Source organism: Lygodium microphyllum, chromosome 25 (assembly GCF_053477565.2).
Source record: "Lygodium microphyllum isolate KBCC chromosome 25, Lygodium_microphyllum_v1.1.10, whole genome shotgun sequence".
Taxonomy (NCBI): domain Eukaryota; kingdom Viridiplantae; phylum Streptophyta; class Polypodiopsida; order Schizaeales; family Lygodiaceae; genus Lygodium; species Lygodium microphyllum.
The window spans coordinates 107,277,589-107,295,095 of record NC_141159.1 but is presented as its reverse complement, the minus strand read 5'-3'; the positions used below and the strand labels follow the sequence as shown (position 1 = coordinate 107,295,095).

Genomic DNA, 17,507 nt, shown 5'->3' with positions numbered 1-17,507 from the left:
CGCTCGGACCACCGTCCGATCGGACCACTCGGACCAGCCCGTCCGATTTTGGAAATCGGACCGCTCGGACTCGGACGCTCGATCGGACAACCCCGTCCGATCGGACCAACCCGTCAGACTCGGACACTCGGACACTCAGACGAGTCCATAATCGGACCACTCACAATCGGACCAAGCCGTCCGATTACCAGAATCGGACCACCCTGTCCGATCCGATTCCCAGAATCGGACCACTTGAAAATCGGACCACTTTTTTATCCGACTCCTAGAATCGGACGTGATCAAAATCAGACCACTGGTCCGATCGGACCCACCCAAAATCGGACTCCTGAAATCGGACATCTGAGAATCGGACCAAAAACTGTCAAAATCGGACACGTGTCTAGAACACAAATTCTGATACATCTAAACCCCGAAATTGACCCCTAAGGCTACGTAGAGCTAAAGATACATCGCAGATCCATAATCGGGCTAAAATTTAGAGCACGTAGTTTAAAATTTGGCTATAAACGGTCCTCCAAATTGCATATGGCGTCTACCGTAACGACCCTGCGGGCCGGGGGGTATTGCCCCCCCCCGGACCCCCGCAGAGGGGGCTCTGCCCCCTCCGCACCTCCCCCAAGTAGGTTGGAGAGAAAACGTGAGCCGTGACAGGTCCTCCAAATTGGACCCTAGCGTAGCAATGGCTCTACATGAGCATGGAGTCCCACTTGCAATAGAGCAACCAAAAGCCCGTACCCGAATAGAGACAAACAGAGACCCTAGAACAGCAATGGGCCAATCTAGCCATTAAGGGCAAAAAGGCCACACCACGAGAACACAAAGACATTGTGTTCAGACCATGTCTAGTCAGAGCGAAATGCGATATCAGCAAGCTGCAAATGCGAAGATGACTAGACATGACACTCTTGACGAGAGATATACCTTGAATAGCATTGCACTGACGATCCAAGACAGCAGTGGAGAATCCACATCTGGTCATGCAGTCGAGAACTCAAGGGCATCTGTCAGAAGGCTTAAATTTACAAGCCAGGACCCGGAAGATGAAGACATAGTACCACCTGCTTATCTTAGGGTCCAACTCACCGCAGAAAGAGAGCATAGTGTTGATGCTCTCATTGATGAAGGAGCAGATTTCAATATCTTGACTTACGAAGCATGGACTCTACTAGGTCAACCAGAGCTCAAACCGACTGATGCAACTCTTAACCCTTATGGGGAACACCCACAAGCACTTCTAGGGAAGTGCAGAATCCTTGTAACTATTGAAACAGAAAGCTTGCCAGTCCTGTTCTATGTTCCTCCAAATAGCGAGAATTGTGGAAAGGAAATCCTCCTAGGAAGGCCCTTCAAAAAGGCAACGAAGTGTGAAGCCGACTATGTAGCACAAAGGATACACCTGACACTACCGGGTGTGAGGATAGTCACCACCTTTAGCAAGGGTGACCTCATCGAACCTCATGGGAAAGGCAAGGAAGGTGATGACATAACAGTCAAGCCTACAAACGAGGGCAAGGACTTGTTGGAAGGGTTAATACAAGCACAGGTCGAACAACAAGAGCCAGTGTTGAGTGAGGCCAAGCCTAAAAAAAGAAGGTCAAGAGACAATGCCAAGGACGGGCTTTGGACTTACAAATATCGTAGCAGGCCCCAAAAGAAGCCCAAGCCTTATAGACGCAGGCATCGATGGAGGGTCAGCACAACACTGCGATGGATACCCAAAGCGTTGCTTCGTGCTCAAGGGTATTATGCAGGCAAACATTGGATTTGGGTGCCCAAACTCCCTGCTAGGCCACCTCTATCAGAAGCCCAAACTATGTCCAAAGCTAAGAGACATGGGAGGAAAACTAAACGAAAGGCCAAGTTTCAAACCAAAAATATTGGAGTGATTGAGGCCATCACTACTGAAATCAAGAAACCAAACATGGCCTATCAAAAAGTAGATCCTCAGCCTAGTGTGCTTGACAAGCGGACATCAGATGCAACCATTGAGCATGTACAAAAATCATTAGTGCCCAAGAAGCCTTTGATTTCCCAAGGGGAGAACAAACATCATAGGCACAACATTGCTCATGGCAAGGCTACTCACTCAACAAAGCAAATGGCACAATCATCTAATGGCCTTGAGAAAATCATTCAGCTAGTACCACATCCACCTAGGACCCCTAGATCTTCTACACCCTCTTCTCCCAAACAGACACAGGAAGCACCACAGCAGTTGTCAAGGGCAACTGCTCAATTCCAATCTCTACCTCCGTCTAAGCTTCCAACCGTCAAAAAGGTGGGACATGATGCCATCGGTACCTCTCGACCCAAGGATATACCCGAGCCACCTAATGCGACTAGATCAGCTCAGGCTCGATCTACACAGATGAGTGCTCAAAGGCCAACAAAAGACAACCACTTCTGATTGCCCTAAGGACTTGACACCGCAATCCACCAAGGGTAGCCAGCCCACTAAACTAGCTGCTACTACTTCCAATCAGGGATCACAGCAGTCACAGCCCTTGGCCATGACAATGCCCCTTGTGGAACGTGTCCTTAGAAATTTACCTGTAGAGGAGGTGTCACAACCAACTTCCTCGACAACTCCAGCACTTTCAAAGTGTGTAAAGCCTAGGCTGGAGGAGTCAAACGCAAGGGAGTTGGTTGAAAAGCTAGACTCTCCAAAAAGAGCGGCAATTGTGCCCTCACAACCGGGCAAGGCTATTCAGCAAACCGCAGCTATGTCCCATAAGGACACACTAGAGAAGGGAAATGCTGAGGCCCGACCAAGCACATCAACGGTCGATATAGCCCAGGGTCCTGAGTCGTCGAGAGAGGCACCTTCATTGACCAAGAAAAAGAGGAGAAAGCAGAGAAAACAGCAACAGTTGCAGGGGATTGTGGACCCCAAGAACATTCAGACAAAGAGCGCTGGAGAGCTGATGAATAAAGCATCGAGTCCATCCACCAATGAATCCACTGATGCCTCTCCGAATAGCGGTGAAACCTCAGACACATCCGTGTGTTCTGAGAAACCAAAGCAACCGTTGCCAGCAACAGTTGCTTGCAACACTCTATCCACTGACAATAGAACTCACATTGATCACTCAAGAGTGGATACAACGCTGTCACAACAGGGTGACAAATCTATACCAGTCACATCCGAGAAGAACCATGACGAAATAATAGCAAAACCTCAGGAGAAACGTGAGAACCCCAAGAGCATAAGAAGACCTAGTGTGGACCAATCTTGCTCATCTAGGCCTGAGCCCCCAGCCATGCTAAAGCCTAAGGAAACTCTTAGAACTTTGCATGAGATAGCAACCGAGCAAGCCCTCGTTGAACATAGAAATGTCGCAGAATGCTTAACTGAGTTGGAGGCTAAGCTCAAAGTGGTCGCGCGTGTCTACGTCCTTGCGGACGTGGGCACGATCCCCAAGGAGCAGCTTGGAGATTACTTGACCTTTCCTCTATCATGGGAAGAACAATAACATCTTAACGGGCACTATGATAGGCTCCTGCATAAACAAATGCGACTCATCCCTGACGAGGAGGCTGACGAACTACGCTTAACCGTCATGTTCAATGAAGTGCTCTGTCGACCGAATCTCGTAGACATAGAGCTACTAAAGTGACTGTCAGCAGGCCAGAGTCAATTTGAGCGGCGTTGGTGCGAAAGCTGCGTTGTAATGGCCGAACTAGGGGCTCAGATCATGACGGTCTCAGAAGAGCGATTGGCTAAATGGCGGTCTCAAAGAGACCCAACCTACGTGGCACCAACTTCCCTTCGAGTGCTCACTGACATTCGGGGTGGGGACTTGGCTGGGACTAGGCTACAAGGCCCTTTGATTGATAAGGTTCTCACCGAGGAGGAGTTACATATTGCCAGTAGACTCGGTCAAGGTTCCATGCTACTCGACGTGGCAAAATATCTATCAGTATTAAGTCAGCTGCCACGAATACTAGATGCGTGTGCCATGCTCCGGTACAACCCCGAGTTCTACACTTGGTTCTTATCCTCGTGATGTGACATGGATTTATAGATATGTATATAAATAAACACTGATTTTTGTGTCACCATGTATAAACAATAACAACACACACAAGCAATGATAGTCAAGCGCAGGGAGAAGAGTTGGTTCTAATAGGCTAACCTCCTCAAGTCCTCTTCTCATCACACATTTAAAAGCCGTGTGACCAGCCCCACCTCCAAGTGAAGGGCATGCAACCCATATTGCCACCATAGGAGACCTTGACCAACAACTTTGATGGTGTAGACAGGGTGTAGTCCCTTCCCATACACCTTCCCTTTTGGTCTATCCTCCCGAGGAAGTACCCTGTCCCACTCCACGACAACCAGTCCACGCGACTTAGCATAAACTAATATCCGCTAATGACTAGAGGCAACGCAAACATCAGCATGGGGACCATTCCCCTACAACAAACACCGCATGTCTCACCCCTCCCCTTCTTGTCATATGCGCTTCATAAACCACACTAAAATCCCTTCCATGCAAACAGTCGTCTCCTGTATCAAGGTCTAACCCTTGGGTCGCACCTTGCAGGTTTCCTTTGTGGCGGAACGCATGGAGAATCATGGAGAGCTAGCATGCACAGACGCTCTTCGCAAAAGAAGGGAGCATGTAGCACGTGCCCCTTCACCGGAGCGCTACGTGCCCACCATCAAGAGGTATGCCAAGAAGCGAGGCCCTAAGCGACATTGCCCAGGGTGAAGGCCGAAGAATCCTCGGGTCAAGAAAGTCGAGACTCGAAACGCGCAACAGGTGGCAGCACTAGCGGTGCGCACTCCCAGCTCCTGCTCGGGCCCCAGACGCTCAAAGGCAGAAAGGGCAGCTCGGGAAAAAGAAGAATTTAATGAATTATTTAAAGAAATTCTGGAAACGGTAGTGAGCCAGGATTACACCATTCATATCCCGGCCGACATGTCCCTGCTCACCCCCACGGGAGTCCCACACCAGCAGAGCCCCAATCACCCGGCCATCCAAACTCGCCCCGCCTCGTACAAATCAAGTAGCCCATAATGCATAAGGGGCTTATCAAATGATAACTGGCCAAGACTTTTTGTTTTAAATGGTTGAGTGTTCCTGACTTGTTAAGTATTGACATGTTCCTGACTTGTTAAGTGTTGACATGTTCCTGACTTGTATGAACTTATTATATCTGCGTTTAATATATGCTACGCCTTTAGCAAAAGAAAAAGCTAATCAAGCGCAGGTGAGAAATATCTAGTCAACACCATAGAATTCAAATAAGTGATATCTCCTTGCATTGCACTGGTTTATTAAAGTTGCGGCATATACCATGCATGTACTCTCATGAAGCGACAAGTGGTTGCAGGATAATACAGGTCCTTGTACGAAAATGTTCAATGCCCAACCACCGCAACACCAACAACCCCACAAGGAGCCGCGGCAAAGCCACGCTGCCGAAAGCACCCTTGCCAACCGCCCACATAGCATGGTCCACAAAACATTCCTAGGCCACGCCCCTTTCTGGGTCAAGCTCTATAGTTGGCTCACGGCAGTCGTTACCTCAATTGTACCCACATCGCATGTGCCGCAAGGAGGGTTGCAATATCTCAAGTGTATCTTCCCCTTTCGCCAACTGCTTCTCTAACAACGAGGCTAGGGTACCATCATCATTGTACTATTCATTTTCTGAGCCTTCGAAGCTTGACATTTTCCAACCCATTGAAAGGTTGATAGCCTCAACATATTGTAATGGTTGTACTCAGGCACAAAAAAAAAAAAGAGAGAAAAGAAAGAAAAAGAAAAAGAAAAAGAAAAAGAAACGAAAAGAAAGGAAAAGAAATGAATGGAAAAATAAGAAGCACCCACGATCACAGCACAGCACCTAGGGGTCCTCAAATTAGGTACGTCTGGTGACCTTGGTCGACCGGCTTCGTCCCTAGTCCCCTAGCCCCTTACACTCACCCACAATTGTTCAGGGCACATCAAGGGCAGGACATATCTGGGGAGCTTGTCTCACCTAGGGTTAGACCTGTCACCCTGACCCACTTACACAATTTTCTTTTGCACTCTGCCTTCGTACCATTGCAATCAGTGGTGATAAGCACGCACGATTGGCCATGAAAAGTACACCGTACTCATCAAGCGAGTCCAATAGTTTCCAGCTACTAAAAGTGCCGTGTCCTTGTATTTCATTATGCTACATCATGCAGTCACAATGCCAAGAATGTCTCATATGCCTTCACGCGTACTCCTTCTCCACATGGACAACTTTGCTTCATCCACGAATTGTTATGAGAAACTAGCCCACGGTCTTCTAACTATGTAATATGTAAGTATGCACGAGCACTTACATAATATCTGCACCAAAGTATATGCACAGTTTGGGTCCTCAAGTGCAGGACAATACTCTCAGCTTGCTTAGAGTTCGACCTGTCTCCCAAACTAATCAAATATGTCTTGTGCACGATAAGAAGACTAGCACTACCCCTTAGGGAGAGATCACACGAGAGGTTTTCAAATTGCAGGTATTGAAGCCTCCAACGAAATTCCAATCGCTCCTTATCAACACTCAACTTTGAATGCTTGTCCCTTACCATCCGACAAGCCCGCAAGGAATCATCATGCACAGAACCCCAACAAACCAACACTTGTGCTGGCCATCCATGCAATCCCCAACACAGCATGCCCTACCACCAACTCCAACAACCTTCCACCAGCCACCTTGGCCACCAACAGGCCCCCAGGACCTTCTGCCACACCACCACCAACACTCCTCCACGGAAACCACAGGCGTCCTTGTCACCCACGTCTTCGGTGCATGCTACAGCCTGCTACCTACGACGGTGAGTGCCATGGGACTGACACTCGTCTAGGAGGGGGGTAATGTTAACCCCAACACGAAGAAAGCAAAAGGAAGTGGAAAAGGCGCAGGGCAAAGGGAGAAAAAAAGGTAGCCCGACTGAAGAAAGAAAAGGAGAAAATGCCAAAAGCGCAAGGGCAACCTTAAAAGTCCAAGGCAAAGGCAAAAGGCGAAAGGCGCATTTTAAAATAAAAAGGCGCACCCTGAAATCTTGTAAAAGAGCACCGGGCTCTCACCCGTGCAATTTGTAAATGTAGACGGGCGATGGAAAGGAAGCTAGAAAGATAGAAGGATAATGGGAAAAAGGGCCTAGGCTACGGCCGGCCATGTAAAAAGGGGAAAAGGGGATGACCGCCCAAAAGGGATTTAGGGTTTTGTATATAAAGTTAAAAAGTGAATGAGAAGCTCATTCTTGTGTGTGGCCAAAAGTAGCTCTCCTCTTCTTCTTCTTCTTCTTGTTCTTGCTTGCTTGAGCTTATGCTTGAGAGAGAGAGTGTGAGAGTGTGAGGGAGTGAGTGTGTGAGGGTGAGGGACCGGGGAGGAGAAGCTCTCCATCGTCTCCTCTCTTCTTCTCTTCTCTTCTCTTCTCTTCTCTTCTCTTGCTCGCGGCAATGGAGCTTGGAGCGTGGAGCTTGAGGATGGAGCTTGCTTGAAGCTTGCACTTGGATCGTGGAGCTACCGGAGTGCGCGGGAGAGGAGGTAACTCGAACGGCATCAAGGTAAGCTCACTACACCCGTAGATATGGATGGCGCGGCGGCTATGTGAGAGGTAACCATTAGTGCTCGGCTTGGAACGCTTGAAACAATAAGCGGTCCGAGGATCTTGGCGGTTGAGTGAAAGCTCCCACACCATTCAGCATCTGAGTACGCTGTAAAAGCATCAAGCTGCCAAAGTTTACATGCCCTAAACAAGCATGCCATAACTCCGCCTGTATCATAGCAGGAGTAAGAGTGGATGTCAAGTATGCTGACTGATCTACTAAAAGAGCATCCAACTCATATAAACCATGACACAAAAATCCTGTCAAGACCAATGTCATGCATTCTTTTTCTCGAACCGTGCAACGGTCATCATCAAAGGTGACCTGCATACCACGACGTGCCAAAGAAAAAATAGAAAGCAAATTCTTCTTTATTCCAGGCACAAACAAAGCATCCTGCAGGCGGAGAATAGAGCCATCAATGGCTGTGAGCTGAATCTCCCCAATACCACGAACAGGGTATGATGCATTATTGGCACACTGTACCGATTTTCCAACGGGAGGTGCACTAACTGAAGCAAACAAATCTCTGCGAGATGTGATATGTCTAGAAGCACCACTGTCAAAGAACCAAGTGTCAGCATCCTCCGTAGAGCTAAGTGCTCTATCGGCCCAAGAGATGTCATAACTGCAAGTGTAAAAACAATAGTCCCTGTCCACAACAAAGGACGCGGACTCACTAGCAGTGGAAGGAGTAGTAGAAACAGACATTCCTGACTCCTTCTTCTTCTCTTTGGCAATGCGCTTTCTGCACTCAGTGATATAGTGGCCGGGCTTCTTACAATAATGACATTTTCCTTTCTTTGCTTGCGTCCCCCCTTGTGACTGATTCTGCGATGTGCCCGAAGTGCCAGAACTCTGTGGAGCATTTTTCACCTTGTTGTTCTTGCCTTTCTATCTTGCCACAAAAGCCTGCTCAGAGACTATAGCATCCACACCACTATTTTTCCGTGTTTGCTTCTCCTCTAGAAGCAAGCTAACCAGCTGAATAAAAGTGAGTGGGTGCTCAGCAATCCTCATTGTGAGGTTTAATGCAGTATGAAAAGACAAGTACGAAGGAGGCAGGGAATTCAAGGTGGTGGATATCAACTGTGCATCCGAAAAATACTCATCTATATTCATGAGCTGCTCCCTCAAGCCCTGAATCTTGTTTAAGTGATTCTGCATAGAATCACCTTCATGCATCTTCAGAGTTTCCAACTCTTTCTTCAAGAAAGAGATCCGTGTCTCATTTTTTCCTGCAAACATATGCTCCAAAGTCAACCATGCATCTCGTGAAGAAGATGCCGAACGGATATGAGGTATGATGGACCGCTGAACTGCCAGAGCAATCAGCGACAAGGCCTGTGCATCACGGGTATCCCAAGCTTTTTGAGCTGCAGTTCTTGGAGGAAGTGGCTGAGGTGGAGCGGGCTGAGGTCCCCGTTGTCCACGTGCGCCATGGGGAGGAGGAGTAGCGGGAGCTACAACTCCCGGCCGAGTTTCCTCTCCACTGACATAATCCCATAAATTCTTGGCCACTAATACATTTTTCATCATAAATGACCAAAGGGAATAGTTGTTTCCGTCCAGTCTGTCCTCTTTGGATACATACGTAAAAACATCACCTCCCTGATTTGCCATGATGACAAATTTCCAAAGACAAAATGAGCAATGTCAAAGCAGTACGAACTGGAAATCTGCAAATTTCCAGAAATTGCAGCAAATACGTTTCTGCAATTGATGTGCAAGGGCGTACTCTGTCAGAAAACTGTCTTTTACTGCACGCTTCCCAAGGTGCAAACAGTGCAATGCAACACTGTTATGAATAAATCCCCAAAATTTTTGCCAAAATTTCTGTCAAAAACAGTCGTTCTGTGACTGTATCAACAGTTTAAATGCATCTGTCCTCCAAATACACAAAAGCCCCAAAATGTTTGACGATCCTATCTAAAAATTTGCATGAAATTTTTCCCTGCACTGGTTCTGTGTTGCCGTGTGTGACTCCCGCTTCCAGAATTGGTCTTGGGCTGAATTTTTTATTTTATTTTTTTTAATTATTTAAAATTGCACCTTACGTGATCGTTTGATGGGCTGACCAGGCGCGATGTTGACGCGGGCAGACGGCAGGCGAGCTGCGCGTGGACAGGGCAGGCGACGTGAAGAGCAGACGCAGGTCGCGAACTGCTGACGTGGAAGTAGACAGGCGGCGCAGGCACAGGAAACGGTCGCGAGCTGGCGTCGTGAGTCGCGAGCTGACATGGGCTGACGACTCGCAAGTCTGACGAATCTGACGATGCTGACGCTGACGTTGCTGACGAGTAGGGTACTGGTGGAGGCTGACGACGAGCTGTACCTGTGCTGAGGCAGCGCTGAGGAACAGCGCCTGACTGCTGACAGGACTGACGACAGGCTGTACCTGTGCTGACGTGACGTCTGACAAGGTTTGACATCAGGCAGCGTCAGACCCTGTGCGCTGGAGACACGTTGCGTGGAGCTGTGTGTCAGCGGCCTGGAGCAGGACTGGCGTGGAGCCGGCGACTCGGGGGTAAGACTGACGGGGACTCCTGGCTGCTGACTGAGGACTGCTCTGATACCAAATGTGAGAACAGAGGATCGAGATACAGCCAGATTCAGTAGACAGTGTGAGAGTGAGAGAGACAGAGTTGAAGCACGACACCCAAGAGAATAGACTGAATGAGTGTAATCTGAAAGTACAAAGTACAACCCTTAAACCTTAGGGTTGTAGGGGGGTGTTCACACCCGACACACACTAAGTGCCTAAATGTGTGTAACATAAGCACATAAGTACATACGATAATAAGACCATAAGTCTGGGGGAAAAAACCTCTCCTACCGAGAGTAAAAAGTGCCCCAGTGTCCTACTGATCACCGACACTCCCATATGAGCGTAGGCGTAAGTAAGGCGTGAGTAAAATACCCAACAAATTCATCGATCCTCCCACTAGTGCTCTATGTAGGGTTTTCATGAGGCTACTGCTCTGCCTAAAAAGTCATCCACTGAAGGCTGGTACATTTCTTCAGAGGATCCTCATGAGGTGTGTCTGAGTCTTTGGGACCAGTGTGGCTCTGTAGCCCATGCTTGTCAACCTCCTTTGTGCTAGATCTGCTGCCTCAGACAAGAGAGGAAAATCCTTGGAGTATGCATCCGAGTCATCCAATTCCTGCTTGCTCTCCTGGGGCATCTGCTCCTTCTGCCTGCTGAGTGTTAGGGACTTGTGATGGATTCAATTCTGAAGTCTCAGCCTAGTGGCCTTTGCGAACAAAAGCTGCTAGGGTAGAAGAGGAGGCTGAAGACCCTTGCATGCTTCAATGGAAGGGAGTATCTGGTGGGTGTGCATGCAGGTAGGAAGCAGGAAAAAGAGCTGGGGTTGCAGGCAGCAAGGTGCAGAATGCAGGAAGGGGTGGCGGCGGTGCTGTGCCGGAAAGGAGGGTGGCTTACTATGCAGAGATAGAGCACGGCGCTGGTGGAAGGGGGTGGCACAGGATGGGTGACACAGGAGTGGAGCAGGTGGTACAGGGATGGGGGCAAAAAGGGCAGGGCTGAGCAGGAGAGAGGCAGCACTGGCAGGCGCCAATGGCAAGGGGCAATGCAGGTGCAGGAGGGAGAGGCAAGACAGCATAGGTCAGGTGTCAGGGGTGCTGGTGCAGGAGGGAGGGGCAAGGCGGTGCTGGTACAGCAGGGAGGCAAAGGAGGGCGGGGTGTCAGGGGCAGCTTGAGGGCAGCAGATGTGATGGCGTAGGTCAGCTTGTCAGCTCAGGAGCCACACTGTCTAACTCAGCATATTGTACTTCTTGACTTTGCATAATATAATTAGCCACAGTTTAGTGTCTTTTATCGTATGCTTTAAGAAAGTTTTTAGTAGTCAATTGGAATGTAGAGGAGCCAGCTTGGGAACACCCAAGTCCCACCTCTTTTATTCTTTTTTGCACCTTTGTATATAAGTCCCAGTCTTTTGGGGTTTTTAACTAATAGAAGAGTGTTTTTTTTTTCCCCTGTTTTGGGTCTTTTTGACTTGTTTGGGGGTGTACAGGGTTTTTGTTCCCTTTTGGGGAGGGTTTTGTTTACATGTCTTTTATCGTATGCTTTAAGAAAATTTTTAGTAGAGGCACATGTCTTTTATCATATGCTTTAAGAAATTTTTTAGTAGTCAATTGGAATGTAGAGGAGCCAGCTTGGGAACACCAAGTCCCACCTGTTTTACTCTTTTTTGCACCTTTGTGTATAAGTCCCAGTTTTTTAGGGTTTCTAACTATTAGAAGAGTTTTTTGCCCTGTTTTGAGTCTTTTTGTTTTCTTTGGGGTTGTACAGGGTTCTTTTTCCTTTGGGGGAGGGGGTTGTTTACATGTCTTTAATCATATGCTTTAAGAAAATTTTTAGTAGGGGCACACGTCTTTTATCATATGCTTCAAGAAAGTTTTTGGAATGTAGAGGAGCCAGCTTGGGAACATCAAGTCCCCCCTTTTTAACTCTTTTTGCACCTTTGTTGGGGTTTTTAACTAATAGAAGAGGTTGTTTTTTCTGTTTTGGGGTTTTTCTTTTTTGTTTGGGGGCGCGCAGGGTTTTTTTTGTTTGGAGGACAGGGTTGTTAACATGTCTTTTATCATATGCTTTTAAGAAAATTTTTAGTAGTCAATTGGAATGTAACATTAGTTTGTTTGAATTTCATAACTGCAGGTGGAATTTTATGACCAAGAGCCCCTAGCTCTCCTTTGTTCCCTTCTTTCAGTCCATGCAACTATCCCTCATGCAGCAACAAATCTATCCTTTATAATGAAGCGCTTTTCTGCTGACAAAATAGTGGAAAGTTCGGAAGGTTTCCCTTGGAGATCAGGGCTCACACTTAACTCGGCAGAGTCTCTTTCTTCAGGCAAGCAGGATACAGAGCTTCAAGAAGCTCTGGTTCTAAGAGCTACTGCAGAACTTTTTGACTGGGCTGACAGCAAAGTACAAGCTCCAAAATTTGATATGGTTTGATTTCTGATCTGTCTTGCAGGAAGGCTATTAGTTTTAAATTCACTCAAATAAGAAAGCTACCACACAATCACGTCCCAAAAACCAGGAGAGGTATAAATTCCAACAGGAAAGCTACTTTTTTAAATTAACTCATAATGAGAAAGTAACTATGAGAGCTTTGACATTCCAAGAACCAAAGTGAGTGAAACAACAAAAACGTAGGCTCATTGCAATGATCATTCTCTTAAAAGAGCAGTGGATGAGGATCACAGCTTACTCATGAAAGATTCTGCTGACAAAGATTAACAAAACAAAATCACTTCAACTTTAGATACAGTACAAGCATCTCTTGTGTTGACTTTAGAACCTGCCATGTTCAGAACTCATTGTTACAGAGCTCATGGGTGAGCAAACTCGTATCCTAATCAGATTACCTCTATGTTGGCTGAATCTTGACCCACAGTTAGCCTTCACTTAACTTGTGCATATCAAAAGCTCATGGATGACCAATATGAATTTGCATCCTAATTGGATCACCTCCTGGACTGGCAGTATTGCAGAATCTTTGACAGAGTACAAGAATCTGTTGTGTGATTATGAAACCTCCTACAATTGAAACTTGATTGTGAAACCAAAGCCGCAATTCTGTAGAAGATGGTGCACACTCCACATCTCGAATCTTGATAATACGAAAGCAGTATTCTAGAGAATGCTTTTATGAACTTCTTTTTAAAGCTCTAGTGCATTAAAAGAAATTTTATTGGTGCTAAGAATTGTTTCGATTAAGGAATTGGAAGCAAAATCTACTGCTGCTAAAAATTCTTTCACTTAAAGGATTGGAAGCAATTGCGCTTCTCAGCAGGAAATATCGCAACATTGAAGGCAGAAGCCCGAGTGAGAGCACGAGTAACCGGAAGCAATGGAGTAGTGAGCTATGGCAGATGGAGCAAGAGAGCAAGAGAGAGAGATTTAAGATGTGGGAACTCCAACAGTCACGGGACGAGTGGCTATCATGGCATATATAAAATTGTCCACTGGAGATGCCTAAGGAATCTTTGCCATCTCGGCCTTCTACTCATCAAACGACAACCAATAGGCTTAACATATTATATATGAAACCACTGAAGGACCTTCTGGATATACTCCTTCTACGACAAGTAAAGAAGCCCTTTAGAGTGATTGCGCAAGATGCGCATCCCAAGAATATGTGAGGTCTGTCCCATGTTTCATCTCAAAGCTCTTTTTGAGCTAACCTTTTAAAGCATCTAGCTCATCATATGAGCACTCCCAGCAATCAGCATATCATCCACAGAGTACCAAAATCATAAGACTGCCATCACAGGTCTTCTTCGTGTATCAACATATCATCCACATAGAGTATGAGAATCGTAAGGCTGCCATCACAGGTTTTCTTTGTATATAAGCATAGATCCGTATAACTACGGATATATCCCTGTGAGTACATAAAAGCATTGAACTTATGGTACCATTTCCTAGGTGCCTACTTAAGGCTATAAAGGCTCTTTTTTATCTTGCACACTAGATGTTCCCTGCCTTTTTCCTCAAAGCCCCAAGGCTGCTGCATATAAATCTCATCATGCAAGTCCCTATGTAAGAAAGCAATTTTAACATCCATCTGATAGAGATTCAGATCTAGCTACACAATCAAAGCAATACAAAGTGTAGAGTAATCATCTTGACTATAAGAGAGAAGACTTTATCGAAATCAACACCATGCTTCTGCTTAAAACCCTTAGCAACCAATCTAGCCTTATAGGCTGGCTTGGGATGTCCAAGGGTGCTTTTCAACTTGTACATCCACGTACATGGCAAAGCACACTTTCCACTTGGTAAACGAACCAAATCCCACGTATGGTTTTTTGCAGTGAATCATACACTACGTGGCCCTCTCCCAAGAATGATCATCACCTCTACGCATGGTCTCATCATAGATAAAAGGCTCGCTAACATCTATCACCATAACAGAGAGCACAAATCAATCAGTCTAATGTCTATCTCTAATAGACCGCCGCCTCAAAACAAGTTGTGGGGGATGTACCTCCTATCTAATATCATGGTCTTGGGCCACTACACCAGTTGATGCAAGCTATTTAGTTGATTGTAGAGTAACAGGAGGCTCCTTCTAAAATATCACCTTACGTATCTCAATAACTTGCTCAAGCTATTTATGCATTTTCTCCTCATGGAAAATAGCATCATGGCTATGAATGACCTTCCGAGCTTGCGAACCTCATAGACGATAACTCATCTCACTTGCATCCTCATACCAAGAAAGATGCATTTTACGAACTTAGAATCCAATTTATTGCACTTATCCTTGAAAATATAGTAGAAAGCCTCACAACCAAAGACACGCAAATGAGCATATAATGGAGATTTTTCAGACCATATCTCCTCTATAATCTAGTAATCAAGACCAATGTATGCGGATTGATTAGTCAAATGTACGGCAGTAGTAATTGCCTCAGCCCAAAAGTGTTGCGGTAAGCTTACATGGCTAAGCATACTACGAACTCACTCTTGAATCGTCCTATTCATGCGCTCAGTCATACTATTCTAGTGTAACGTGTCCACTAACATCCTCTAGGACACGTCTTAGCAGTCCGTCGGAAAGGTTGTCTAGAAGACTCCACCCGGCACTCCCATGGAATGTTGCGGGTTTTGTAATCTAGGACTTTCCGCGTCTGCCCCGTAACGGAAGTGTCCTGGGCGCTTTCCACTTAGGATCGAACGGAATTGTTTGGTCGTTTGCTAACAGCGACTAGCGTCAGACCTGATCGAACTACTTTACGCAGAACGCTCGGTCTAAAGCGAATTCATGCTGCACTTGGTTCAAGGAGAATAGGAAACGAGAGGGATGCAAGGCTCGACCTCTCTGCCAAAAGGCATAGTCCCATTCCGTTTCCCTAAAACAGCCTGAATCGGGTAATCGGTACTTCCAAGTCATTGTTCTCCTTGCTTGCTTTGGTGATGACGATCATCCTCTGTCCATCGAAGATCTTGAGAAAAGTTCCCGGCTAACCGGGACCACCCATCCGTAGGACAGACCTATGGTCTATCCTCCGCACTTTCCTCAGTTTGTTTTAGTTATGTAATTACCTACCACATTAGTTTGACACATACAAACAGCTTCCTTGATTAACCCTGTTAAACACTGGTTCCTTCACGTAATCTTATCACAGGACATAAAGAAAACAATGTCAAACAACTCCTTTATTATCATTATATCCTTTTATCTTTGAAATACAAGGAGTTCCCGCCGGTAGGCGTATTCATAATCCGCCCGAAGGCTATCCAGTAATCCTTCCTGTGATTACTATCCCAAGTTTCCGCCCGTAGACTAGTATGCGGGCCTCGAGATCCAATCCCGAGTCACGTTAGTCTCTTGTGCAGGGCCCGGAAGGCGAGGGATTTACAGCCAGAGCCCCCCCTGGCACCCAAGCGTCCTCCTGCTCCAAGCAGAACTCAACGGAGAGACCTCTCACGGCGGGTTCGGTCCACGTTCCCGGCGCGGTTCACAACCCCCTTGGTTAGGGTTAGGCAGGCAGTCGGGGGTAACTGAAGCTGCCTCTCCCTTCAGGACTTTCACCTGAAGCGTTTAAATATGTTTTCCTCCTTTAGTTCATTGAGCAAACAATGCAAACAGTGCTTTTCTAGCTGTCACAAGCACAATCAAATTCAAATGGCCGGTTGGCTGGCAAACTGTCAAGGAGTAACTCCTTACCTCCGAATGCGACCCGCATTCGATCCGGAATCCATTGCAACTTAGCAAGATTCCTATCATCCTTGGGTTAGAATCATACCCTTCTAAAACATTAGGTTTATTTTGGCAGGATCCAGCGACCATGTCGCTTGAGATTATTGTCGGTCAACTGCTTCAAGGCAATTTACTTAACTTTCCTTTTCCTTGGCAACTTTTCCCAGGGAAAGTGAATAACAGGATGATTACTCATCCTCAATAATTTAACTCCCTTCAATAAATTGTCAACCTCATTTCGAGAGATGACAATACTCTTTGCGAACAAAATCCAAGACTATACAATGTTGCGGCTTGTGCGCAAGTATTGCATCTATTCTATGGAATCCTCCTATTCCTTCCTTAGTGTTCCGACTGCGGTTTTTTTTTAACCCTATCCGAGTAACAGGATTTTTGGGGTATCCTTCAAGTCATTACAATTAGGTTTGGGTCATGATACTAGAATATGCAACTCCGTCGGAGTTCCATCATGATCCTTCTAGGGTGATAAACCAAATCTACGGAATCGAATTCGCGTAAACAAGCGATTGATTAATTCGCGTAAACAAGCGATTGATTGCCGTTTTCTTGGTGAGGTAAATTACTTACTAATATGTACGCTAACTTTCCTAATTAATCCAGCCTACTACTTTGTAGTCTATGCTCTCGAACTTATGCATTGGCGAGTCATACAATCTTTCCTTGGTGCATGCTAATTTGGTTACTAACTTTCCCTAAGGCCTACTAGGTCTTGCATCAATAATCGTACCTACTACCTTGTAGTTTATCCTTTGGCATCCCATGCATTTACACCTAGTTACGACTCTTTAATGATTGATCCTTTTCTCATGAAGACTACGCAATTTCATAACATTCTCCTAATCACTAAGTCATGATGATACTCAAGCGAAAACTAGTGTTGCTCTATTCCATCGTATAACTATGTTGCAAGTCATACGTTCGTTTTTAGTGCCCTATTAGTTCTTTCCGAATGAAATCTTATGGTGCTAGACTTTCCCTATGAAATCATAATGTGCATATACGCTTAATTCATCATATCTAGGATGGCAACTAATGCACATATAAACTTCGTCTTCTTGCTTAGGATTAGATTCTTTACCTTAATAAAATACCATCTACATGCATCTAATTCCCTAACCGTTCAATCTTTCATAATGCTCAAAAAGATGCATTT

The 17,507-nt window shown here is 46.1% G+C and overlaps 1 protein-coding gene across 5 annotated transcripts in view; it reads left to right on the top strand.

Moving 5' to 3' along the window:
• The window catches only part of LOC148014596 (uncharacterized), a 231,571-nt gene that overhangs the window by 202,533 nt on the left and 11,531 nt on the right, over positions 1–17,507 (top strand). For all 5 annotated transcript variants that reach the window (XM_087667328.1, XM_087667327.1, XM_087667326.1 and 2 more), the window contains exon 6: positions 12,277–12,570. In XM_087667328.1, coding sequence (XP_087523454.1) covers positions 12,277–12,570 — 294 coding nt within the window. The remainder of the gene's footprint in view (positions 1–12,276; positions 12,571–17,507) is intronic.